Source organism: Bacillus rossius (genome assembly GCF_032445375.1).
Source record: "Bacillus rossius redtenbacheri isolate Brsri chromosome 9 unlocalized genomic scaffold, Brsri_v3 Brsri_v3_scf9_2, whole genome shotgun sequence".
In the NCBI taxonomy this organism is placed as follows: domain Eukaryota; kingdom Metazoa; phylum Arthropoda; class Insecta; order Phasmatodea; family Bacillidae; genus Bacillus; species Bacillus rossius.
Genome location: NW_026962013.1, coordinates 32,386,740 through 32,412,680, shown reverse-complemented (window position 1 = coordinate 32,412,680; position 25,941 = coordinate 32,386,740). Strand labels below are relative to the sequence as shown.

The 25,941-nt window shown below is 34.1% G+C and overlaps 1 protein-coding gene and 1 long non-coding RNA gene across 2 annotated transcripts in view; both read left to right on the top strand.

The window, feature by feature from the left end:
• The first annotated feature begins 2,267 nt into the window (after positions 1-2,267).
• The window catches only part of LOC134543265 (dynein regulatory complex protein 1), a 39,664-nt gene continuing 15,990 nt past the window's right edge, over positions 2,268-25,941 (top strand). Inside the window, exons 1-9 of the mRNA XM_063388177.1 lie at positions 2,268-2,930; positions 5,123-5,240; positions 7,351-7,555; positions 9,686-9,879; positions 10,750-11,099; positions 16,499-16,715; positions 20,068-20,209; positions 21,782-21,981; positions 22,357-22,502. Of these exons, the coding sequence (XP_063244247.1) occupies positions 2,800-2,930; positions 5,123-5,240; positions 7,351-7,555; positions 9,686-9,879; positions 10,750-11,099; positions 16,499-16,715; positions 20,068-20,209; positions 21,782-21,981; positions 22,357-22,502 (1,703 nt within the window). The 5' untranslated portion in view covers positions 2,268-2,799. The remainder of the gene's footprint in view (positions 2,931-5,122; positions 5,241-7,350; positions 7,556-9,685; positions 9,880-10,749; positions 11,100-16,498; positions 16,716-20,067; positions 20,210-21,781; positions 21,982-22,356; positions 22,503-25,941) is intronic.
• LOC134543267 (uncharacterized) lies at positions 23,019-25,914 on the top strand. Its single transcript, XR_010076902.1, has 2 exons — positions 23,019-23,616; positions 24,112-25,914. It is a non-coding gene; the product is annotated as an uncharacterized LOC134543267 (long non-coding RNA).

Below are 25,941 nucleotides of genomic sequence, written 5' to 3'. Positions count from 1 at the left end.
CATAATACACCCCTCGTTCGTTAACCGGAGGCTAGCCTTACCTGGAGGCTAGCTAACCTGAGGATTTAGCCGGAGGTCATAATATCGGCCCTTAGGGATGTAGGGATGTGTGTAGGGATGCAACATCGCTCTTAAATACATCGATATCACGAACATCGATGTTCAAACGAAAAAGCATCGATGTCAAAAAACATCGTTCTGACAACCGATACATCGATGTTTTAACCGATGTTTTTAAATATCAGGAAAAACATGCCAAAATGATTTAAACTATAGTATGTAGCCAAAAACCATACCTACTACAGATTCATGACCACAATATCCACAACCTAATTACAGTCGAGTCTCGTGCAGAACAAAAACATGTATTAAAAGCAAATTCTGCTACCAAAAACTTAAAAATCCGCATGAACTACTTGACCAGCTCTCAGTAAACTTCAGAGTTGTGGACAAATTTAAATGACTACATCTTCACAACATTAGCAGAAGTAAAGGTAAACATTAAAGGGCATGTCCATAATGTAAATGTATGTAAAGCTGGCCGTCTGTTCGGGGTTTATGTGTGTCAGTGAGGCGGGATGATAAGCGCGACGCTCGCTGGTGCTTCTAGCGCAGTGTCTCATCTGGACTGGCGCGCAGTATTCTCGTCGTCACAGGATAACTGAGAGAACTGAGCGGTGACCGTGACATTATATGGCCGAGAAATGAAGATAAAAGTGTACTGCACTGCCCTTAAGTGGTTTCAAGATTCTGTATCGGTTGTTTTATCCCTAAAAATTACTCCAAAAACACGCCTTTTAGCCATTTTCACTCTACTAAAAACACATTTTAAAAACTTAATCCGAATTCAAAAGTACCTTTCGGCATTCAGCGAACACTTAAATGCTTTTTGTAAACAGACCCCACTCCTATATCTTGAGTAGTTTTCAAATCACGTTGGTTTTTCCTGAAGCTCTGTTCACCGTGTGTGTCCCCGGGCAGACTGCAGCCTTAAGACACAGGCTTACTTAAAATAAAATTACCCTAGTTTATTTATGTTTTTAGTTATCATTTCGTGAATATATTGTAAATAGTACAGATCATGAGATATCTATTTATCCAAAAACCATTGCAATACGACATTTAGTTTTCAAGAAACTTTTTTTTTTAACTTTCGATACTTATAAAACTTACATTTTTGAGTATAAATAAAAGTAGGTAAATGCTAAACCATTTTGGTTGGTATCCTTATCATTTTTTCCCAGTATTTTAAGAAGTCCAAAATCATTTTAAAAATAAATATTTTTCTACACAATTTATTTTTAATTAAAAAAAATAGGGAAAAAGCATGAAGTGTATGTGCAGGTTTAAAATGTAAAATTGATTTTCTCGATAGAGCTAGTGAGACCGTATCAGTACCAGTGGCGTAGCCAGGATTTATGTATGGGGGGTGTTAAGAAGCATGCGCCCCCCCCCCCCCCTGTATTAAAACGGGTGGTCCGGGGGTCCTCCCCCGAGAAAATTTGGATTTTAAGGTGTAAAATAGTGCTATTTTAACAGTTTTCGGTTCTTAAATTTGAATATTGTAATGGTAAAATTTTTATTAATTTTAATATGAAATTTGTTTGAGTGATGGATAAGAAATTAATTAAAGATTTGTTGCTAGGGGGGGGGGAGGTTTGAACCCCTAACCCCCCCCCCCCCCTTGGCTATGCCCCTGATCAGTACCAATCAATAGCTTGTATCAATAGCTTGTATTTACATAAAGTCTCGCTGCTTTTTCCCTATATTTCTCAAACTTTTAAAGAAAATTCTTATGTAAACAAATTTTTTTAACCGTATTCATTTTTTCCAAATGATTTTACACATCTTAAAGTACTGGGAAAAATTTATACTGAAATCAACCAAATAGTTCAGTATTTACAACATTTATGATACCTACCTACTTAAAAATGTAGGTTTTTATAGTAGGCCTAAGTATAGAAAGTTTAAAAAATTGTATCTTAAAAACTAAATGTCGTATCGTAATGTTTTTTTATATATACAATAAATATTCATGAAATGAGAGCCAAAATATTATAAAAAACTAAGGCAATTTTAATGATGAACGATGTCGATATTTTTGGACTTTTACGTCGATGCATCGGCGATGTATCGCTCTTCAAAACATCGATGCTAACATCGATGTTTCATGAACGATACATCGATGTTTTCAAAACATCGATGTATCGTTTGCATCCCTAGATGTGTGTGCTAAGGACGCATCCCTATGTATTCGGATACAGCCGTTATGTACAGGACTAATTCTGAATTCATAAATCTTAATTTTCAATCGTAAACCCATCTTTATGGTCACCCCCATAACATTGCGATAATTTTGCTTTTAATGGATTGATGATGGTATGTAAGTTTGAATTAAAATCTCCGTCGTAAAATACAGTCACGAATATAGCGCTTCAATTCTCTAAATGAAAGAAACAACTTACAGAGGTATCTTGTTATCGTGTACCGTGTAGCGTGTAGAAGTTGCCACCCCCTGGTAATATGTACATCTGTGGGAGGTTAAGATTTTATTTGGAATTTTTTTGTATTTTGTATTTTTGATAAATAATTCTTTAAAAAATAATATTTTTTTTTTTTTAAATAAATACTAGTTAACTAGTGCTCGATAAATACCATTTACAGTAATTATTTATTTTAGAAGGTAATGTTTCAAAAGTATTTTATTACCATTATTTGCACGAATTGTTATTGTTATGGCAATGCCAAATTCAACTGCTAATAACTGAGTAGGTCTTAAATGAACTAATAGCTTCAAAAATGTCAGAATTAGTCAACGATAGCACTGAATATACTCCCGGCGTTGAAGATATTTGGGCTGACCTATCTCCTGAAGAACGTAAGTTAGCCCGTAGACTACGAATTCAAAGAAGAACTGAAGTGTTACGCCGGTAAGTAAAATGTTTAATCCGGAAGGAGAATAAGTAATTTTTTTACTATTTGGCAAGTTTTTAAATCAATATTTCTCGTTTGTAATGGATTTATTTCACAATTGTGGCAAGTATAGTTACATTTCTGGAGTAGCGGCTTTTCTGTAAATGATGAATGTCTAAAAATGGTGTTTTCTTAACATTACAGACGTTCATCTATTCAATCCTAAAACAATATTTTAAAATTCCTACTGTATTCTGAAAAAATACCATTTATACATGAAATTAGAGGTTTGTTTTACTTGCAGTCTTTTGCTCCCTAGGAGTTGTAAGAGTTAAGAGCAAATGAACCTAGGCAAAAAGCGTTGATAACTTTCTTATAGGCGAAGAGAACAGCTTGGGTTTTTTTTTAACCTGGTACAAAAGCAGTTAAGATACTAGTTACACAATACCCAATATTATGCCAAAAATAATGAGAGCTTAGTCAAATCATGTGTGTGTTTATATGTAACTAAGTCTGTTTCTGTAGAAGTATAACTTAAATAAAATTAACATGTAGAATGTTTACAGGGCTCTGAAAAGAACATAATACATTTGGAAATAAAAGAAAGAAAGTTAACAATTTTAATTTATGCTTAATAAGGGAACGAGGTGCTGACTAGTGCATCCTCTTGCAGTAGTTTGTGGGATTAGTGGCATGCTGTTTCAAACACGAATCACACGCAAGTTGCTGGTGGGAAGTTTATAAATGCCATGAGGATAGGAGGGTTGTGAGGAGTGGTGACACATAGATCTCTTTGAGGGCAATTTATGCTACATTCTGCCTCACATCACAAGACATTAACATAAACACTATCCATGCTTATATCAGTAAATAAAATTGTACAGAACCTACAAATCTACTAAATATGAACGACCATAAATTTCTGTGCCCAGCGAATAAATGCTTTCATGTAGAAAACAACACACCAAATTACATGCGAACATCAAATTTAATTTGACGATTCTTGCCTCCATCTTACTATGAGGGTCAAAATAGATACGTCTTAAAATTAAAAACAATACAAACTTGCAATAATTTATTTATTTAAATGCACGTAGTAATCTAAAATATTTTTTTATATATATAGTTTCAATGTTGCACACAAACTAAAAATAACATTTGAATGCTTTTCTGTAATTATTATAGGTAATACTGCACTCATCTCAACTAGTTCCAAAACAAACGCATGGTGCTAATGATATACATACTTGAATAAAGCATTTGAATATAAAACTTTTGCAAGTAGTTAAAAATCTCACAATCTTGCACACCCGTCTCATCACAACCACCGCAAAAATTAAACATTCGGAATATTATTTATTTTATGAAGAAGCCAAATATCGAGAATTTTACTGTTAGCTACATTAAAAATGTTGTAAAATTGCACATACTGTTATGATGAGGTTCTCAGTACGAGAAAAATTGCACATACTGTTATGATGAGGTTCTCAGTACGAGAAATCGTTTGGGGTGGTGGGGTCGTAAATTGTGGACGTAGACAGGAGCGTAAGCATAATTTCATTTGGTATAGATTTTTTTAGTTTTTCGGCTAGAGGTAATATATCCCCTCTCTCCCCTCCTGTGTACGCCCCCAGACGTAGATGGCATACACCTAAGTCAAGTGGAACATTCCTCGTCACAGGAAGTGAAGATGTGGAACGGGCTATCCTAAGAGGGAGGTACTATCTGCAGAAGGTGGAGGAGGATTGAAGGGGACAGGTACGCAGGGAAGTAGGATACGTGGATACAAGATAGTTAAAAACTCATTAAACCTTGAACCCAAATATCTAGTAATTTTGTGACGAGATTAGAATATCCTATACCCAATTGTACCTATTTATAACACATTTTTGCAGGAAATAAGTTCAAGTATCAATAAAAACTGTCACAAAAAATCTTGTTTCTGTTTAATGATGGCATGATGGGACATTTTTGCTTATGGAGCCCAAATTTGGACTTCTTAGTTAGAATGCCAAAACCATAACATTAAGGTAGCATAAAATAATGTTAGTTATATTTGTTTGTTTGACATCTTGATTATGACACCTTATCATTATCATGCAACAAAATTATATTGCATTCTACCTGCATATAGTTTTTACATTTGGGACAGTCTGCTCCATATACATAAACTGTGATATATATACATATTAATTCTTATTTGTTGTAGGAAACAATATGAAGCTACCGAAGAAACGGAAGAATTGGTTAAGAAAACTTTGTTGGAGTCCCAAGAGGAAACAAGTGAAAATCAACTGCAAAATCTTCTTACCGAAGGAAATGAACTGGTAAGACAAATGGTGTCAAAATGTTTGAGGTACTTGGTAGCGCCCCAGGAATATGTTTTATGAGTGCAGGTTCAGATGTCACTGTCATTTTGTTAAATGTCATAGTGGGCTGTTTTTTGTGGCTTACATGTTGGAGACTCCTTGTAATTTTAAATACTGGTAGCTTTGCTGGGTCTAGGTTTTGTTCAGAATTAAGTTACCTATTTGGATGTGAACCTCTGTAATCAGTATGATCTCACATTAAGTAATGAATTAATTTTTTCATGATTTTAAAACTTAACTTCAACTGGGCACTGCATGCTGCATTTGAGCTTGATGAACCGTGCCCCATTTGAAGTATAATGGAGTCCCACTAATCTGGACAATTTGGGGCCAAGACCTGTTGAGATTACCGTATTTTCAGAATAGTCAAATAATTGCTGTAATGCAGCAGTGTGTAGTAAAGTACATCTCTGTTTAAGCAATTTGTTATCAGTAACATACCCTAGAACATTTTTACAACAATTCAGTCACCAAACATAATAATTGGGTCAAGACATGAAACATAATTTTTAAAATACAAAAAAATTAAATCCTTTAAATGTTTATTTTTATTTTAAACTCGCTTGAATTAACCGGATTTTCGGATTAGCATGACTCCATTGTATATTGACCACTGTATGCGTTGTTAAACAGGATGCCAGGTTTATCTGTGTGCAGTCGCTAGGGCTATTAGGTAATTTATTCATTTGTTTGTTTCATAAAAGGTTTTTATTGGGTCAGTGGTGATAAAAAAAATTATTTATGTATTTAAACATTCAATCAGTACTCATATCTAAATTTAATTTCTTCAGTACAGTACTTTTAACCTTGTGGGTTTCAACATGTATTAGTATTTATTTTCTAAAGTAGACAAGTAAAAACTTAAAAATAATAATAAAAAATACTTTAACATATTAAATGAGTTAGTTGTGGAGATGCCATTGTTATGTTAGTTCCCATGATCTTTATATAGTAGAAGTTTTTCTTTTGCTTACTTGACAAAGCGAATTTTTGTCCATAATCTCACAGTTGTCGTTTTTGGAAGAGAGGACATGTATGTCAGAGACGAAAACCCCAGTGCTGCTTGTTAGCCTATTTTTAACTATTCTTACTCTGCTCATGATCCTCTTTGCTGAGCAAACTAGGAGCTGGCAGTGACAGAATTATCTGGTATAATATTGTTAGCTAAGAAAAACCAGAACTATTTAACAAGTACTGATAAGACATAACAAACCCTTTCTTGATCCACTGAGCCAGTAATCTTTGTTTGGCCATTTTCTGGTGTTTAATTGGATCATCAGATTTGTGATCACGTGATTACGTAATTATTTGTTTTTGTGAGCTCTCGCCCGACTGCTACCTACTGGTATCTTGTCCATACAAAGACTGCGTGAAGCTACGTTCATCTGCATACCGCTAGTAGGAAATCGCAGGTGCACTGTCTCTCAGTCAAAGCAGCACATCCTTCACAAAACCATAGTAGCAAAGCACACATTCTGATGACATCATTTTTAACCAATCACAAAAAATACCTTAAAATACCAGCATATACAGCACATAGCAACAGCCCTACACACACTAACATTTTTCTCACAGGGCCAAACTTTCTGTCTCTCACGTACATTTCACGCAACCGGCCAAACTATTGCATCATCTTTCAGTCAAAGAATCATGGCGAAAATCTGAGACAAAAGAAAAATTAATTTTATATGTACTCTCATTTAAGAACAAAGTAAAACAAAACTATACTTAAAAAAATGGTAAATCACAAACATAAATTTACAAACATGTAAAAATAAGGCTTAGGGGCTTATTCACTACAAAGTAAGCAAACTGTGAAAATGACTTGAAAAGCATGAAAATAAGGTAAATTATGGTCATAAAATATATGGCAAACAGAAATACTTCTTAAAAGGAATAAAAAGCTGTTAAATAAATGATATCAGCAAAACTAACTGTAGTATTGAATATAAGACAGCATAATAAATCATTAATAAACATTTAAAAAGTGGGGAAGGCAGGGTCTTGCAGCTTAACTATATGACTTGAACAAGCAGAGTGATAGCTTATTTTTTTATTCTTCTTACAGGTTACAAATGTGAGAGTAGCAAATGATGCCAGAGAGATTAAGAGAAGAGCAGAGAATGCTGAAGATCGACGAAAACGCTTGGAAAAACTGGAAGAAGAATTGGTTGTCAGCACAGAAAAGTTGGCTATTATCAACTCCAAATGGGACAGCATTTTGGAGTCAAACGACCCTCTCGACTTGGACCACGACATTGAACAGCAAAGAGGTGAGATTACATTATACTCAGCACAAAATCTTAAGTAGATTTTTCTAAATACTGTTGGGCAGAGCTGCCATTGATTTCTACCTTATATCCTAGACAAAACACTAAAAAATCCTGGAAACCTAAAGTAGAAATCAGTAATTTCTACCCAATTGATTGTGGTTATGAAGCTGGCTTGTTTGTTTGTGTTTTTGTTATGGAGTAATATATGAGTCGATGGTTATGGACGGTTATCCTGGAATAATACTTCGTTGAAATAAATGCTGTCTCTCACAAAACAACTCGGTCAATATTTAAGATTTCATGCTTTCTTCCTCATCAGAAGAATGGGCTAGAATTCATCCATTTATCCTAGCAGATACTTTAATCAAAGCATTTAGCACTGGTGACTGCCAAGACGAGCGATGTGCTGTTCTGATTCAGTTGTTGGCTGAATGCTTAACTGTGAGGGAGAATAAACATTGCTTTTGCCAACTTGCAGTGTGTTGTAAAATGTGGTTTGCCATTTCTCTCACACTTCGACACTTGGTGCCAGAAAATATCAATAGTGTCTGTAGGCGGAATTTCGGATACAGATAAATCCAAGATTGAATAAGCTAACTATTGAGCATCCAAGGAATCATCTTTATCTTCAGAAATGACATTTGGGAAAGCTGTAGCCATAGTTTCCACCTTTTATATGCATCAGTCTAAAAATATTTGACAGAGTTCCTATATTTCATGCAGTAAAGTATGAAATAAGTACAAGGTGATAAAAAGGACTACATACTCAATTTTACTATTTACTTGATGAACGAGTGCCTGTATACATTTGAATAGCTTATTTCAATGACCTCTAATTTTTCAGGAATTACAAAAAAAAAATCAGTACATTTGTTATTGTTGCATGGATGTTTTTATACAGTTCGTATTTTTCTTCTTGATTATAATTGACATTTAACTGTGCTTGTATTTGAAAAAAAAATCTAGGTTGACAATTTTATTATAAAAAAAAGCTATTAACATGTTGTTTCTGAAATAAACACATTTTCTGTAAGAACTTCAACTATATTTAGTATTTACATTGAAATTAAAACACACAAAACATTTAACCTTAATGCTATTTATGTTGCGTAAATACAATAAATTGTAAATATTATTAGTATATCAAAAACTATTATACCATTACAGAGTTTTACAAATCTTAATAAAAAAAATTAAACTTCTTTCTATAAAAAAAACACCAAATACATATTAGAGCCATTAGTTTAATGTCACTCTTGCATTGGCCATTTTGCTTTTAATCACACACTTTTCTTGTTAAGTGCTTCCTTTTTAATTTTTTTTTATAAAGCAGAAGAATAAATTAGCTGTCGGAATCAATTTTCAGTTTATAAACTTACTGAAAACGATATTAACACCTATTGCGAACCACATCAACCTCAAACTCTGGAAATGTATCATTGCACATGAGTGCCAACTTCAACATTTGCCGTGGTTAATTGTTTGGTGCAGAAACAACATAACTTGTTGACTTGTGTTTTATATTGTATCTGCAATAAATAATTGTTTTCATGACCATCTAAAGATTCAAATAATGGTATGACAGATGTCTCTTTTGTTTTCAAACTGAGTGCCTACATGTACAGAAGTTGAATTAATGCTTCATTAAAAACAGCCAGAAAAGAAACTTACTAGTATATTGTTTCTGAACTAACACATTTATTTATAAATAATCTTATTTGATGAAAACCATTTTTTGTAGTTTTGGACAGTATGTTTTATTTCATATTATATATTTTTCAGAGAATTGTTAGCTCAGTATGTTTTAAATAAAATAAATTAATAATTTAAGGAATACTTAGTATTTGTGCATCCATATTCGTACATTTTTAGTTTTTTTGTAATTTTTACTTTTAGTAATGCAACGTTAATTTTATGGAAACTTCTAAACAATTAGCAATTAAGTTTGTTTTTGTAGCATGAAGTATGTATTGCCATTCCATTGAAAACTCAATTTGACAATCTCAAATTGAAATAGATTTTGTCGTTTTTATGGACTGTGTGTTTTCTTTTTTTGGTTTTCTCTCCAATGGTAATGCATTGAAAAAGGTAAGGCTCAGACTTTGCAGTTACCAGTTTTAATGTTTGCAGAGAACTGTAACAAGTTAATCAAACAGAAAGATGCTGTGATAGAAGATTTGCGCAAAGAACTGCAGAAACAGGAGGACCGTTTCATCAGGGACCAGAAGAAGCACAGGGAAGACCTGGCGCTCTTGTGCGAGAGGATGGACAGTCAGGTGGCAGTCATGCGGCGTGCCTTCAAGAGTGAACTTGAAGTGATAGAGGTATTTCTATTTATTAACACATTTCTAGTGTCAGTGCTCTACTAAAAATCTATATTCCTTAGAAAATTACAGTTTAATATATTTTTAAATTTTACATTATATACACAAGAACAATATTTACAGATTGATTTCACACTTGACTAGAATGAACATGCAATTTTAGTTAAACATGAATATTATAATATTCTTTAAATCTGTAAAAGTCAACTTACTGTACTCTTAGTCTTGATACTATTGTATTTTTTTTTTTTTTTTTTTTTTCCAACAATTTGGAACTGTTGTTAGTTCTAAATATTATTTTATTTATTGATATTTTTTATTCACGTGCTGGAAGTTGTCTAATTTATTTTATACTGTTTTTATCTTTTTTGTTTTTATAGTGAATCACACTATATTGTTTTGGCAAATGTTATTTTACAGTTTGAATCTTAAGATTAATCTATATTTGTATATGTTGTGTCTTTTGTGTTTTTGTCCTTTATGTATTTGTTATTTTATCTATGTTGTGTTTTGGTCTTTGCTGTGCCTACCCCTTAAGTTTTAAAACTGTTGGTAGGCATATTATAAATAAATTAAAATAAATTAAAAAAGAGAAAGATCACTCTTTAAGGAGAATTTTGTTAAAAAAAAAAAAACATGGTTTGCCTCAAGCTTTTCAATTAAAGATTCTAAATATATATAAGAGTGAGGGTGGGAAAAAAAATCTATAGTTTTAATTCGAGCATGGTAAGATTTTGTACGATAGATCTTGGACCAAATTGAGAGGTTACTTGATTTTTAAAAGAGAAAAACTCCCCCCCCCCCCCTCCCCCCCTGAAATGAATCCTGTTCACCGGCAAGTACTTGAGCTAGTGTGTTGGGTGGACGCAGGAGGTGGTGGGCGTGGAGCGCTCGCAGCTGCTGGCAGAGGCGGGCGGGCGCTGGGAGGCGCTGTACGCGGAGCTGGGCCGGATGGAGCGGGCCAGCGGCGAGCGGCAGGAGCGCACCGCGCGGGCGCTGGAGGACCAGGCGAGGGCCGTGCGCCTGGGGCAGGAGGAGCGCCACCGCGACAGGAAGACGCAGCTGGAGCGGGACGCACAGCTGCTGCAGCGCGAGCTCCAGCAGGTCAAGGCCGCGTGCCTGCTCAACACGGAGAAGCTCGACTACAACTACCAGGTGCTGAGGAAGCGCGACGACGAGAGCCTGGTCCTCAGGGCTCGCCAGAAGCGACAGCTCAACAGGTCGCGTATCTACCCAAACTCTGTGAAATCCCGAAAGAAAACTTGTGTTTTAATTTTATTTCCGTCATAAGGACGGGCCCCTAGTGTTCGAAACAGGTTTAAAATGATTCAGAATAGAGATGGGCGAACCTTCGTTTTTTTTTTTTTTTTTCAGTTTTGAACTGAGTCAAACCAAACCTGTGGAATTTTTTTTGTATATTTCAAACAAACCTGGCTAAACACTTATTAGTGTTTGCAGATACAGCGAGTATGAATAAAAATGTTTTTTTATTACCAATTGTTAAGCATGTCAAAACACAGCATAAAAACCGAAATGTGCCATTATAGCGCCGAAATGCAAGTTATACCACGGAATCAAGTGGTAGTATTTAACCGAAACTTGGTTCAGATCATAAAAAAAGTAATCTTTTAATGTTAGAAATTCCGGTCAAAAACTGTACCAAAGTGCAGGGATAAGAAAAAATTAATTGAATTTGTTTTATTGTAAATCTCTTATTGAATCATTTTTAAACCACGAATGCTTGCTTATTTAATTTTATTGTTCTGAATATATCTGTTTTAGACCAAATTATTACAGATTATTTTATCATAAAAATGCAGTGTATAAATTTGACCATTATTTTTATGCAGTAAGTATTACAAAACAGCTTTAATAAAAATTTAAAAATTAACATAAAAATCTTCTGTTTTAAAATGAAAATAGACTAAAAACTAAGCCATAAAATCTTGTCTCTACTTATAGGTAATTAAGAGTTTGAAGCCGACACAAATTTCCAAAGAACGTTCAATTTTTGGTACTTATAAATATTATAGAACTGAACCAATCTCACTTTATTGATTCCATTAGGTTTGAATTCCACCCATCACTAATTTAGCATTTGCATGGTCAAACTTATTTGTAAAGTTAAATAATGTAGAACTTTTAGTAGGCACTACATTTAAAAGAAAGCTAAAATTAACTAGTATATTTGCCTAAGGGTTAAATACAATGTGAGTTCAAAAGGTTTGCTACATTCAGCTCACTTTATTACAAAAAAAAAATATTACAAGGGAGAAAAAATATTATTTTCTTATTTTTACAATCTCATTGAAAAACCTGTAAGAAGTTAGAAAAGACTGAATGCGTGAGTATTAAAATAAAACATCTAGAGATAAGTGCAATTCAAAATACAAGAGCTAGATGTTTCAAAAATAGGTTTTTTGTTACTGTGTATCGTATTTTAATTAGGGATGGGGCGAATCCTGATTTCCTAGAATCCGAATCCTAACTCGAATCCTCGACTGGAATTGCCGAATCTCGAACCCAAACCCGAATCTTTTAATAGATGATGTCCACATATCTAATGTAAGTGAGATGTATTCTGCTTGCACTAAAAGTCCCTTGACTTTATCACATGTAGTTTGGTACATTTCTGGTATAAGTGTATTTAAGACAACAATTTTTTCTTGAGAAATTTCAGTTTTAGTACAGATTAGCGGTTAGGATTTTTTCTATAAATAAGCTAGAGGTCTGCGAGCCTAAGAATTTTACTTCGAGCCGAGCTCGAGCTTTTGTGGTACAGTTACACTTTTGGGAAATTATTTTTATCTTAAACTTAGTATCATGTTTGAATAAAGTATTAAAATGAAGTGGGCTTATTAATTTTGGGTAACTATTTACAGAGTGTGTTGACATTTTGCACTGCTAGAAAAAAAATAACATTTTTTTTCATTGAATCTTACCTGTTTCCATTGGTTCATTAGTAACTGATATCATCCAACTAACATAACCAAGTATATATTTGTGTAAATGTAACATATCTTTGAAAAAATTTCACCCTTGTCAATTTTTCTGGAGACCTTACTGAGCTTCAACCAACTTAGCACCAAAAATCATGTTGTTTGAAAAGTACATTCACATTGTTTCAACATTTCCACTTTTCAGCACAATAATTCTGAGAGATTGTCACAGAGTATTAAATTCTGTTCTTTAATCTATCATTCAGAACAATAATTTGTTCTGCACGTTCAGGAGTTAAATTAGCTCTACGATTGGAGATAGTGTTTCCAGCAAAAGAGAAGCGTCTCTCGCTGGCAACCTGCTTGGCTGGAATGCTTTAGTAAAATTGCTTAACCTCAAAATTAGTGTCATAAATATCTGTAACTGGTCATTAAAGTTTAATCAATTGAAAGTAATAAAAATAAAAACATTTTACTTCATTCAATTTACACTTGCAAAAAAAACATACACACAATAAACCTACATGGAAATTAAAGTCTTTTTCAATATCCTGAAGTCTGAAATATGTTTACTCATGTCATTAAATGTAGAGCTGTGCTGTATTGAAGAAGCCGATTTTGCCAATATTTAGTTGAATCGGCATTTCTGCCGACTTCCGATACAGTACGCTCGTTAATTTTCGGCCGATATTACTGAAAAACGAAAGAGACTGCCATAACCTAAAAATCCACGAGAACCATTTTCACTTTTCGTAGTAGTACTGCATTATTTCACATCGCATTATTTCTTAGCAACATGTGCCAACCGTACATATCAAAGTTTAACATCATTTTTTTTTTAACAATGTTTTTTAATTTAATATGTCATAAATAAATAATACATTACTATCACGGTAAATATACATCTCAGTTGTTACGGTAACTAGTGCAAATATGGTAGCTATCATGCTTCTGTAGTAATTATGGTATTCTACAAAGAATCTTTAGTTCTTTTTATGGTAATTATCTTAAAATAACTATTGGATTTGTACTGTAGTTATGGTACATCATCCATATTTCTTCGTATGTTGTTGTTCATTTGTCTTTTCTTCATATTTACGTGTGCCGCCATTATTTGAGACAGGAAGTTTCAGAATAAATTTTAACGGACATTATATCACACATTTAATGGCGTAAATGACTAGACCTCGGGCAATTTAAACGCTTTATACGGAAAAACCTACCATGCGGGACCTCGTAAGCGAGTTTTACTGTATTTTTTCCCCGTAAATAGTAAAAACCGAATCCTTTGACGAATCCTATATCAGACCCGCCGAACCTTCGAATCCCTAGGATTCGGCGGATTCGGCGGATATTGGATTCGGTCGCCCCATCCCTAATTTTAATGTTATATGTTAATTTATTCTTAAGCAAAACTTATAAATGTGAGCAATTATAGGCAGTGTGAGTTTGGCAGGCTGTACAGTAGTAGCACATGTTCTAATTTGGCATAGTACTGAAGCGAGGGTAGTTTATATGTATTTCTGTTAAAGAAAACATGTGTATTTGAACAAAATGTTTTTAATAAAAAATCTTAAATGTTATGTACATAGTAAAAAAAATATTATTTAGTTTCTATCAATGGTTAGAGTCAAAATTTTGTGGTGTTATTTTAAGACAAATTTTGGTGTAAAGAAATAAAGATTTCGGTGTTATACGGTTTTATTTTTTTGCTCAAAATACCCACGGCAAAATTTTCTTGCTTTTCTGTATGACATGCAAATTTATTAAAACAAATATTAATAAACACTAAAACCTCATGATCTAATTACAATTAAGTTCATTTGCAAATTCATAGATAATTAAGTTCATTTGCAAATTCATAAATTCAAACTTTTAAATAACTACTAAAAATTTTACGACTTAATTACAATCACATACACTACAAAATTACACAATTAAGCACTTCCAAAGTTACTATTAAGACGGTTTTATTGAAATGCTATCATAGCTAAATTTTCCGCATTTTCTGGAGTGAGACGTTGTCTTCTGTCACTAACTACCAGTGAGTACCTGGAAAATGAACGTTCTGCATCAACATTTGATGTTGGGAACCAGATTGCCCTTAAACTGGCTTGAGCAAAATCACTGTAGTCCCCTTTAAGGGAGCAAAGTACCTTTGCAACATCAATTTGGCTTGTTTCTGGCAATGAAAGTTCATCCTCAATTATTTTTTTGAAAGCAACATAGCCATGTATGAATGTATCAATGGGAAGATGGGAAACAGAAGGCAAATTATGCAGAGACTTCTGTAGGTTTGCATCTTCTATGCTAACCCTACTCATATTTCTTGGGTTGAACAGCAAATTAATGGCATTAAAGACTCTTAGACAAGGATGTCGTTTAACGCTTAACCTCAAACGCTTATGTTTCTCACTCGCGACATGTTTCACAAGTGTATCGCGTCTCTCGTAGTCTAGCCTGCAGTTACAGAATTTGCACATTAAAATTTTATCACTGAAATAAAATCCTTCGCTGGAAAATTCTTTCGATCGGTCACTGGCAAAAAACCTTCGTTTAAGGCATTATCAAAATTTTTTAATCACATAGGAAGAATTTAACCTCCCAATACGCAAAAACTTGCCGTGCTGGAAAGATCAAAACAATGGAGAATAGATGCGAATACAAACGCATACCGAATACCAACATACGCACGTGAAAATTAATACCGACATAAACATGTACTATTTATTATTTACAATCGTTACGTTAAGCAGGGTTATCTTATTTTCGTACCCTACGTACTTTATTTTAAATAAACACTAAAAGCAATGCGCTTTAGTGTGTAATATTTTAATGATTAAAAACGTAATCTTAGATAATCATATTTTGGACGTTTGTTATTTTTTTATTTACAGAAAGTGAACGGCGGCCATTGTATCATAGTTATCAACAGCTTAAATTATTATGGTACACAAGATTACAGTTTAAAGAAAATATTACGTTAATTCCGAGACTTCATTTTAAAATCTATAATAAATCACCGTCGCATATAATATATATGGCTGCTAGTTACTGTCAGAAATATTTGATTGTGCTGAAGATAGTGAATTGTCCTTACAGAATGGAAAAAAAACCGTAAATAATCAGGATAGACGATATTTCGTGAAATATCGCGGATTTCGCACAATTTCGCACAATTTCGTGTTTTCAAGCGGTTTTCGGTGTTATTTCGTTTTATCGCGCATTACCATATAATCGTGACTCTATCAATGGTTTTTCAAAGTAAAGTAAATAAAAGCAATCTAGCTAGCACCATACAGCCATGGGTAAAGGCCTATGGAGAAACATTACAAGAAAATGTACATGTATTATGTATAACAATTTTGGGCTATTAGCATTGCATATATACTTTTTATTTATTATTGAATGTTTTAGTTGTAGATTTTTGTTTAACTTTCAATACAAATAGTAATATTGCTATTGCTTAATGTACACATTTTAACTGATGTACTATAATTGTTTAAGCATTATCTCAATGTAAAAATTGTGCTTGATATGTATTTTTTATTAATGGGTTTTAATTTTTAATGACAATAAAGATGAAATTGACTATTTTTAATGACAAAATTTGGTTTTTTTATAACACCATAAAATCTTGGCTCTAGCAATAGACTAAAGGTGTTATTCCTGTAATGCAGGCTTCAAGACACTGTGAATAGTTTAAAGGAGAAAATTGCTGACAAGGCCAAACATGTAGCATTGGAGATGTCTCGACTAACAGATGAAGTGAAACGTTTGAAGTGTGACATCACTTCAGTGGAGAAGAAGGGCAATGACTTCACAGATGCGAACGACAAGAAATTTCAGCAGCTGTGGGACTTGAATACGGAAAGAGCCAAAGCTTTGCTTGATAAGGTGAGATATATGCATCTTCACTTAGTACACTTGTATCATAACCAACCCAAAATTCAACTAACTTCTTTATAGCATGACAATGGGTGATAGGTTCCTTTGAAACCTCCATAGCTGATCGTATCAAGGCTCTTTCAGTAGATTTGTGAGAAGCTTTTATCGAAGCCTGTCTGATAATCATCGTGGCATATGGGATTTAACATCTTTTTCTTCTGACAAGTGTTCAAATGCTCATGTACCATCAAATACCACACTAATATAAAAAGTCTGTAATTATGGCTTATTTTTAAAGTAATAAAAATATAATTCAGAGAATGTTTTTAACTAGTTAAGTTTCATATATATATTATATAGGGATGGGATTTTCGAATCTTGGATTCGTCGAATATACCGAATCCTATGGATTCGAGGATTCGTAGGATCCGAGGTGGGATTCGGGGTGGGATTCGAGGTGGGTTTTAAAGAGTTTAAAATTGTTTAAGTAATTTAAAATTGTAGTGCTGGGCGAAGTTTGAAAATTTCGAACCGAACCGAATCCTTACGTTCGGTTCGAAACCTCTTAAAATAAATTCGAAAAACCGAACGTTCGTTTAAAAAAAAATTACGTTTTTATAATTTTCCAACCCCCATTTGAGACTATTCACAAAACAGCACAACAAAATTCCATTACTTGTAATATTCCGACTTTTATCCCATAATCGTCGCCTCAACAGTTTCAAGCGCAGACAAAATAATAATAAAAAAAATTATTAATCGTCGCATAACTCTCATAGCATTTTTTAATATAGGCGCGCTTTGTTTTTTTGTTTTTTTAGAGGATTTTGTATGCATTTCTCGTACTACGTAATATAAACTATCGTACAAATGCCAAAGGTATTGTATATTATACCTTTAACTATAGTGCGTGTACGAGAAGTGTTGTAAAATCACCAAAGATTGCGTACCCCATACGTTAACGAGGTGGGTTTTTAAGAGTTTAAAATTGTTTAAGTAATTTAAAATTGTAGTGCTGGGCGAAGTTTTAAAATTTCGAACCGAACCGAATCCTTACGTTCGGTTCGAAACCTCTTAAAATATATTCGAAAAACCGAACGTTCGTTTAAAAAAAAATTACGTTTTTATAATTTTCCAACCCCCATTTGAGACCATTCACAAAACAGCACAACAAAATTCCATTACTTGTAATATTCCGACTTTTATCCCATAATCGTCGCCTCAACAGTTTCAAGCGCAGACAAAATAATAATAAAAAGAATTATTAATCGTCGCATAACTCTCATATAGGCGCGCTTTGTTTTTTGTTTTTTTTAGAGAATTTTGTATGCATTTCTCGTACTACGTAATATAAACTATCGTACAAATGCCAAAGGTATTGTATATTATACCTTTAACTATAGTGCGTGTACGAGAAGTGTTGTAAAATCACCAAAGATTGCGTACCCCATACGTTAAACTAAAGCGCATGTACGAGAATTCTCGTATTTCGGCAAAACTAACGTGATCAAGTTAACAGAAGACAAATGCGGTAGGAAATGATTACGTAAATTATGTATTTTAAATTACTGAAATGTATTTATTTTCTTTGGACTTTTTGGTTATAACAGTCAGGTACTGAAAATAATAATTTAATCTTGTGTATTAAAAGTACTGGTCCAGTAAATTTTACAGTACGGTACTAAGTTGACTAGCGTAGTTGCGGCAGCCATCATTATTTCTCGTGTTTTCTTTTTTCCGACGCAAATTTTTATAACCACACTGACTTACGTTACGTTTACAATATTATTGTTCTTGAGGTGATTTGCGACTAGCAGGACTCACGTCGTTTAAGTTTTCCAAATGGAGAAAAGATAATGATGACCCAGAACCACCCCAAAAAATGTCTAAAGTTTCTTCTGAAGAGCAGCATTCTTCCAAGAAAACAGCAACTGCAGTCAGCGGGTTTTGTAATGTAGATAGGTAACTTAATTCACATTCGACTTTTTTTTAATGTCCTATTAAAAAGTTTTACTTTTTAAAAATGTTAGGTTATGTCTACCACAAAAATATGTTATGTGGCCTTATGCTGAATGTTCGTCATCTTTATAATCTTTTTTTTTTTTTTTTAATGAATGTTAGTGTACACTGAAAAAGGAAGATAATCTTTTTGAAATTTAGATGGAACTTCTTCATGAATTAAAAGTATATATATGTAAAGAAATTAAATGAAAAATGATTTTCTCTAAACTGTTTTCTTTCCTTCATTATTTATTGCATAAACTTTACTTATAAAATGTTTTGCAATGTTTTAATAAAGCTAAGCTATATAATGTTTTAATTTTACATATGGCTGGAGAACCTTTCTATCTCACCATTCAGTTAAAGACCAAAATGCTGGTGGTCGGTTCATTTTAATTCAAAACAATTATTTCTGTATGAGGTTCGGTTCGGCTTGGTTCAAAAATTTTTTGCTATGGTTCGATTCAGTTCGGTTCGGTTCGAAACCAGAGAACTGAGGTTCGCCCAGCTCTAGACAATTGTATACCTAAACTGTATTATAAAGGTAACGGAAATAGCACAAACATAAGATAAACTACGCTGCATTTTGTCAATTGGCATAACTACTCGATCATTTCCAACCTTCAATAATATAACATTGCAGAAAAAATGTAATTTTTTTAAATGGTGTCTGTTATACAAACGTATTTTATTGAAAACATAGGAAGGATTAATTTAACAGAGAATTAGACAGATGCAAACTTATGTGTGTGGTTTTTGAGGTTATTTGTCTCTATTTTATATCAGGTGTATACACTATGCACTTATTTTACAATTTTATAAATACACATGTGATTTTGTTTAATACATAGTCCTATGTAATTTTTTTAAAATAAATGTGTGATTTTTTTTAATAACATGTGGTGAAGTTTAGTGTGGGACTGGGATTCGAGATTCGATGACAAACACTGAGGATTCGACCAAAATGTGGATTCGTCCCATCCCTAATATTATAGTGTACCTACTTAGAAGTATCTTGAATCCTTACCATTTTTAACCTCTTCATCAAACAAATTCTGCTTACATGTCTTTAAGAATAATGAATAAACAAATAAATCTACCACAAACCTTCGTGTTTATTATCTGATCCTGCCCTTTGACCTTCAAACTGTTGATGAACCATCCAAGATGGTTGGTTATTTACACAAATATTCCATTGTTGAATGTAGCTCTTGAGGGGTATTTTTGGAAGTCAAAAATACTTCAGAATGTACGTAACTAGCTGGCACAGTGTGTTAAAGTGTTGTGTCCTTGAATGAAGCAGCTGCAGGTAGCTGTGCGAGAGTGGCCGGTGTCCCCCAGGGAAAGTGTGACCTTGCAGATACTGACCGTGGATCGTATCGTCCATGAGCAGCAGCTCGGCTTGGATTGGGAGCCTCCCGAGCTGCAGTTGCTGCAGAAGGCCGACCTCGAGTCGTACCGCTCGGCCATGCAGGTGGTCGCTGAGCTCTTCCGCCAGAAAGGTTCCACTCCCGACTTCCTTTCCCACGTACCTTTCGTAGGACCGCCTTGGCGCACTGTAACCTTGTAGTAGTTTGTCGTAGCTCCAGTTTCGGCACTGTTGCGGTATCGCTTTGCTGCTCGGTACTTTATTGTTTGGCCATCTGTAATGCAAATACGTATTTACCTGAAAATAATGTGACTGTGAAAAAGACTTTATGGATTGAAAATCACCTTTCAAAGCACATGAAAATTAGTTATGTTATTAAATTTATTCCATATTTATGAGATCCTTTCTAGTGCCTTTTTCATCAGTAGAGTGATTTACATGGTCTTTTTTGAAACATCTAGCTGCAGTTAGAAAAAAAAAATTGTGTTTTATGACTAGTTTAAAAGCGGGCTGTTCAAAAAACAAAAAAAAAATGTGTTCATATATGATGGTCATGGTAGGGTGAAAGAGGGGGAGGGGGTGCCTTTGAACTCAGTGACAAACTCCATATGCACCTTCTCCTTCATCCTGCATCTCTCATCTGTCACTCATGTGCAGTGGTTCTGGTAGCCCTTGAATAAAGTGGCGTAAGTGATGCAGTTTACAGGCAGAGCACGTAGTTTCTCAACTTAAGTCGAGGTTCAGAAGACTGTGATTAATAGCAATCTAAAGTGTCTGAAGTAACATTTAAGAGAGAGAGCCAATCGTTTTTCAACTAAGCTGTTCCCAATGGCAATAAATAAGTTTACGATTATAATGTGTGTGATACCCCACTTTTAGTTTTCAGAGTTTTGGTATAAAAAAAATCATAGCATTATATTCAGGTGAATACAGTATTTTTTAAAAAGTTATTTCTGAAATTTAGTATGTGTGATGTCTCACTGTAGAAGGCAAGGGATGTAGTTGTATGTTCATCTGTAAATTATTTTTCCAATTTTAGTAATTTATTTTTCATTGCTGCCTCAAGCTGCACAAATTAAACACATTAATGAAAAGAACACAATGAGTTTTTTTTTTCGTAGTGAATGCTGTAACCCTGGAAATGGGACTAGGCTTTGATCTTTACAAGGTAGCTAAACCTAATTTTTTGCCCTGTTTTCAGTTTTTGTGTGAACGAGTAGTAGTGGTTGTGGCAGAACCAGCAGTTCCTGCCTCGGCTACTAGCTGTGTGTTCGTATGTAATGTGAGCAGTTGTTGGGCACCTGTTTCCTGGAGAGGGCATCTGAAGTTACAGCTGGCGAGGCTTCCATCTTCTCGGAATAATTGGACAGCACTTCGTCTGGGAGAATTGTCAGTTGTTCTTGGACTTCCGTGCTGCTTGGTTTTTTTTCCCCCCTCCCTTTTTAAGTCTAGCACAATGACAACTTGCGAGCTAAACCAGCTTAAATAGTGCATCCTTTGCAAGATTGTCCTAACCAAGAGCCTTCTCTTTACGATCTGACGGGAAACCCCAAATATGTAGTGAAAGTAGGCAAGTACTGGAGGAAAAAAAACATTGTTCGGTTGTGTAAATCTGTTTGCAGTTAAGCTGTGGCATTTTAAAATTATTATTTTTAATCAATATGAATCAGTTGTAAGGATTTGTGTTTTTTTTTCCCCCTTTCAGATAAGATTAAGTCAGAAAGTGAGCATGGGAAGTACGTGAAAGCTCTACGTTCCGAGCAGGCTGAAGAATTGTTTCTGCGACAAATACTGCAGAAGCTGGCGGATGCATCTGGATTCATATTGGAAGAACGCCTAAAACAACTTCTGGAAGGATACACTGAGCGGGAACAAACCCTCATCACCATAGACACAGTTTTCAGTGTAAGTCCAGTGTATTGTCCATGTGAAATTCAAAACTTAACCATCAATCATGTTACCAGATGAAACCACCTTATTTCAGTTATTTCACGTCTAAAATTGTAAGGTAGCGGTACATACATGACTTTCATGACTCAAAAATGTCTAAAAAATTTTGGCATTTCCGATGTGGAAGCTTCTAAGAGTAAAATATAAAATATTTTTCTTCATATATAAATTATAATCTAATCCAATGTGGGCTTCATCTTTTCTCCATGTTTTTTTAGTAAAATATTTTTTTTAGTTAATACTGTTAATGTACTTCACATAGGCAAACTTAAAGTTCATACCTACTTTAATTATTCTTTTAAATATTTTGTTCTTAATTATTTTATTCAGGCTTTAGGTGTACAGACCAAAAAAGACATGACTTTGTTGAAAAAGTACTTCGTTCCCTACTGCTACTGTGTCCAGTGTGAATCAGCAGATGAGGCTGCAAAAGAGATTGGATCAAATTTAGAGTCCGATGATGATACTGTACTAAGGTTAGTAGAACTCTTCTTCCACCTGTAAACCTCACTTTCTATGTTTAGCATGATTATGAAATTTATCTAACCTTTAATTTCGGTTCAAAAATTTTCAATATCAAATTAACCTTCGGTATAGAACTACCCAGTTCAAATGCAAGATGAACCAGAAAGAAGTTATGGGCCCTGCTTACCTGGCCACATACCGTATTTACTCGTGTATAGCGCGCACCACGATTTTTGCAACTAATTCCAAAGGAAAAAAAAAATTGAAATTTTTTTTTCCCCCATAAATAAATTTTACTAACATTTTGTGGTACCTGATTATTTAAATTGATGTGTGGTGATGCGTCAGGAAAATACATAAACTCTGCTGTCTAAACGGAAGATAATGAAGCGCTATATCGTCACAACTGGTACGTGGAAGGAAGGAAGGGAGGGAGGCGTGCCGCGCTACGTTGCTAAGCTGGCGCGGAGAACTTGATGACTCACCGGTGAGGAATGGAGGAAGCGAAGAAGTTGCCGGGGGGGGGGGGAACTGGTGACAACATTCTCTCTTTCTCTCTCTCTCTTTTTACTAGCTTCTGAGCTGGCTTTCTGTAAAGGGGGGAGGTCTAAAAATAAACAAGAGACCATGGGCCGTATGCACAGATTCTACTAGAAGCCAAGTGTCTACTCGTACTTCCTTTAGTGAAGGATTTGAAGTTCACTAAATTTCGTATGTTAGAAATATTTTAGTATAAGCCCGGCTAGGTTTTACAAAGTAAAGTGAAGAATGCTACTTAATTACGAAGGTGGCCGAGTTTACTCGAATAAGGCCCGAAATCAATGACGTCGTTCATGACGACTTAACCTCGGCCAATAGGAAACCTATATTGTATATTTATTTTTTTGTATGTGAAAATAATAAACATTTGTGTATCCACCGATCCACGTGGTCGTTATGGATTGTGCTCCGAGGCAATTTTCCGAAAGGTTTTCTATGAATGAGAAGTCAATTTTATTTTCATTAGTGGAAAATAGGGCAAAAATAGTGGAAGCCAAAAAAACGGATTTCAAAAACGTCGCCGAAAAGCGGAAAGCTTGGCAGGAGATTGAAAAAGATTTCAATTCTTATTCAGAAGTCTCCAAGGTTAGTAGCAAATTATTAAAATAAAGGAACGTACTTTAGTGTTTTTATATCATATGATCTGTTGGACTGCATATAGTACCCAATGTTTCATTATAAATTTTTTTATTAACTGCCTCTCGTTAATCCAAAGTTGATCATGTATTTCTGCATAATTCTAATACACATTATTGAAAGCAGCGACATTAAGCAGTTAATAATTTAATTATTTTACATTGAAGGGTGTATAAAAATTTTCTAAAATATCTCATCTGCAAAGATTATTTTTGGCCGATTTTTTCTTTCACATTTAACTATCACTTAAATTAACTATTTAAATAGGCTAATAAAATCAGATTGTGGTATTTTAGATGGATTATATTCTGCATAAAATATACATTTTATGCTTTCAGAAGTTTGTGTTTTTCCATCATTATTGAAATAATAAAACTGTGCATGTTGGAAAAGTTATCAGAACTTATGGCATTACTACAATTGTTTTTACTTTTTTTGTTGCAGCGTACTGCATCCCAGCTAAAGAAATGTTGGGAAAATGAGAAAATGAAGAGGAAGAAGATCCTTGCTGCCAACACAAGGCAGCGAATGGCCACTGGTGGTGGTCCATTTGTCCAGGAGCCCTCCACGAACCCCGAATTGGAAGTGGCATTAGCTGGGACACAGCACTTTATTGTAGATGGTGGCGATCATGACATGGTCGTTTCCGCAGACAGTGCTGAAAATGCTGCTAAGTACCAGGCAGTAATTGCATTGGACCATGACTATGAGCTGCCCATTTCAGAATCTATGTCTGAAGAAGAAATTACTTATGAGGTGGAGGTTGACAGCCCACAGGTGAGAAAGAAGGATGCTCTCCTTTCTGGACGCTCCAATAAGTCAAATACACGTCGTGAAGTAGCAATTGAAGATGAACTGCAGCATCGCCTGCATAAACTTAACAGTACAGAAAAGCGGGAAATTGAGCATCATAAGCTTTTGATGCTTGAGCAGAAACTGCGAGTGAGGGCAGCAAGAACTGCTGCAATATATACAAAAGAGCTTCACGAGCAGGCAAAGAATCATCGTGAAGAAGAACACAAGTTGCGAATGGAATTAATGAAATCAGGAAACGGGAAAACACTGTAAATTGCTTGCATATTACAGTCGATAACCATTTTTATATTATGCCCTTATTTGTATTTATTCTTTCCTGTGGTTTCTAAATTGCACTTAGTAAAATTCTGCAAAATGGCACGGTAAAATTGAAAGAAAGCCTCTTAGCTGAAAAAAAATCCAAAAACCAGTTTTTATTAATGTCCTAACATATTTTCCAAACATTATCTAAGAGGGCATTGCGATATTGTTTACAATTTTCCAGATTGAATCTTTTTAAGGAGTGGTTAGATTAAGTTATATAATAGATAGTGTAAAATTGTGAGAGTTGTTGGTTATTATGTTAGCTAACTGTGAAATTGTTTAAACAGTTAAGTTTGTTAAGCCATATAAAAATATACTGTTTGAAGTTGTGTCAGCGACTGGTTAGGTTAGTAGCATTACAAATATTAGAGAGTTAGGATGGTGTGTTGGGTTAAATGAAGAGACATTTCAAATTGGTAAAACTAAGAAATTATTTAAATGATCTGAAATGTTTCTAGCATAGCTTAATTAAATACTAATGATCCATAATACTTAATCAAGGATTTTAAATTGAACTTACCACACCTAATATATCCCATGCCCACTATTTGATGTAGCAAACCCATCCCTTTTCATAGTATCACACAGTATTTGAAATAAATATACCTGACTTATCTACTTGTTAAAAATGTAAACTACTGCAAAATATTTGAAGTATCTTACAGAGAAAAATTGCATAACATGTAAGTAAAAACATCAGAATTTTGATTAGATTTTTTTTTGTTCAGGAAAGAGGCTTTCCTTTAAAATTACCAAATGCAGCTGAAAATTCAATGTTCCTAAGAGAAGGTGTATACAACATAAATGAGCAATGTGTTATTTATTTTTCATATGTATGATTAGGAATCCAAATTATAATTATTGGGACCATTTACAAATGACAACATTCATAAGCAGACAGTAACTGAATTTATTAAAATTTTGGGGGTTCGTTAAAATATTGACAAGTGTGGTCATCTGTGGTGTTGTGGTGTACTCCAACTAATGATTAGAAAATGTGATTGAAAACAACTAGTGTTGGTAGGTATTGAACAGTGTATTTTATTTGTAATTGTATGTTTTGCTTGACCATAGACAATACTGATTCAATTTCCAACTGAAAATATTGAAATAAAAGTCTGAAAATTATTTTATTGAGCTTCTCTTATTTAGTTT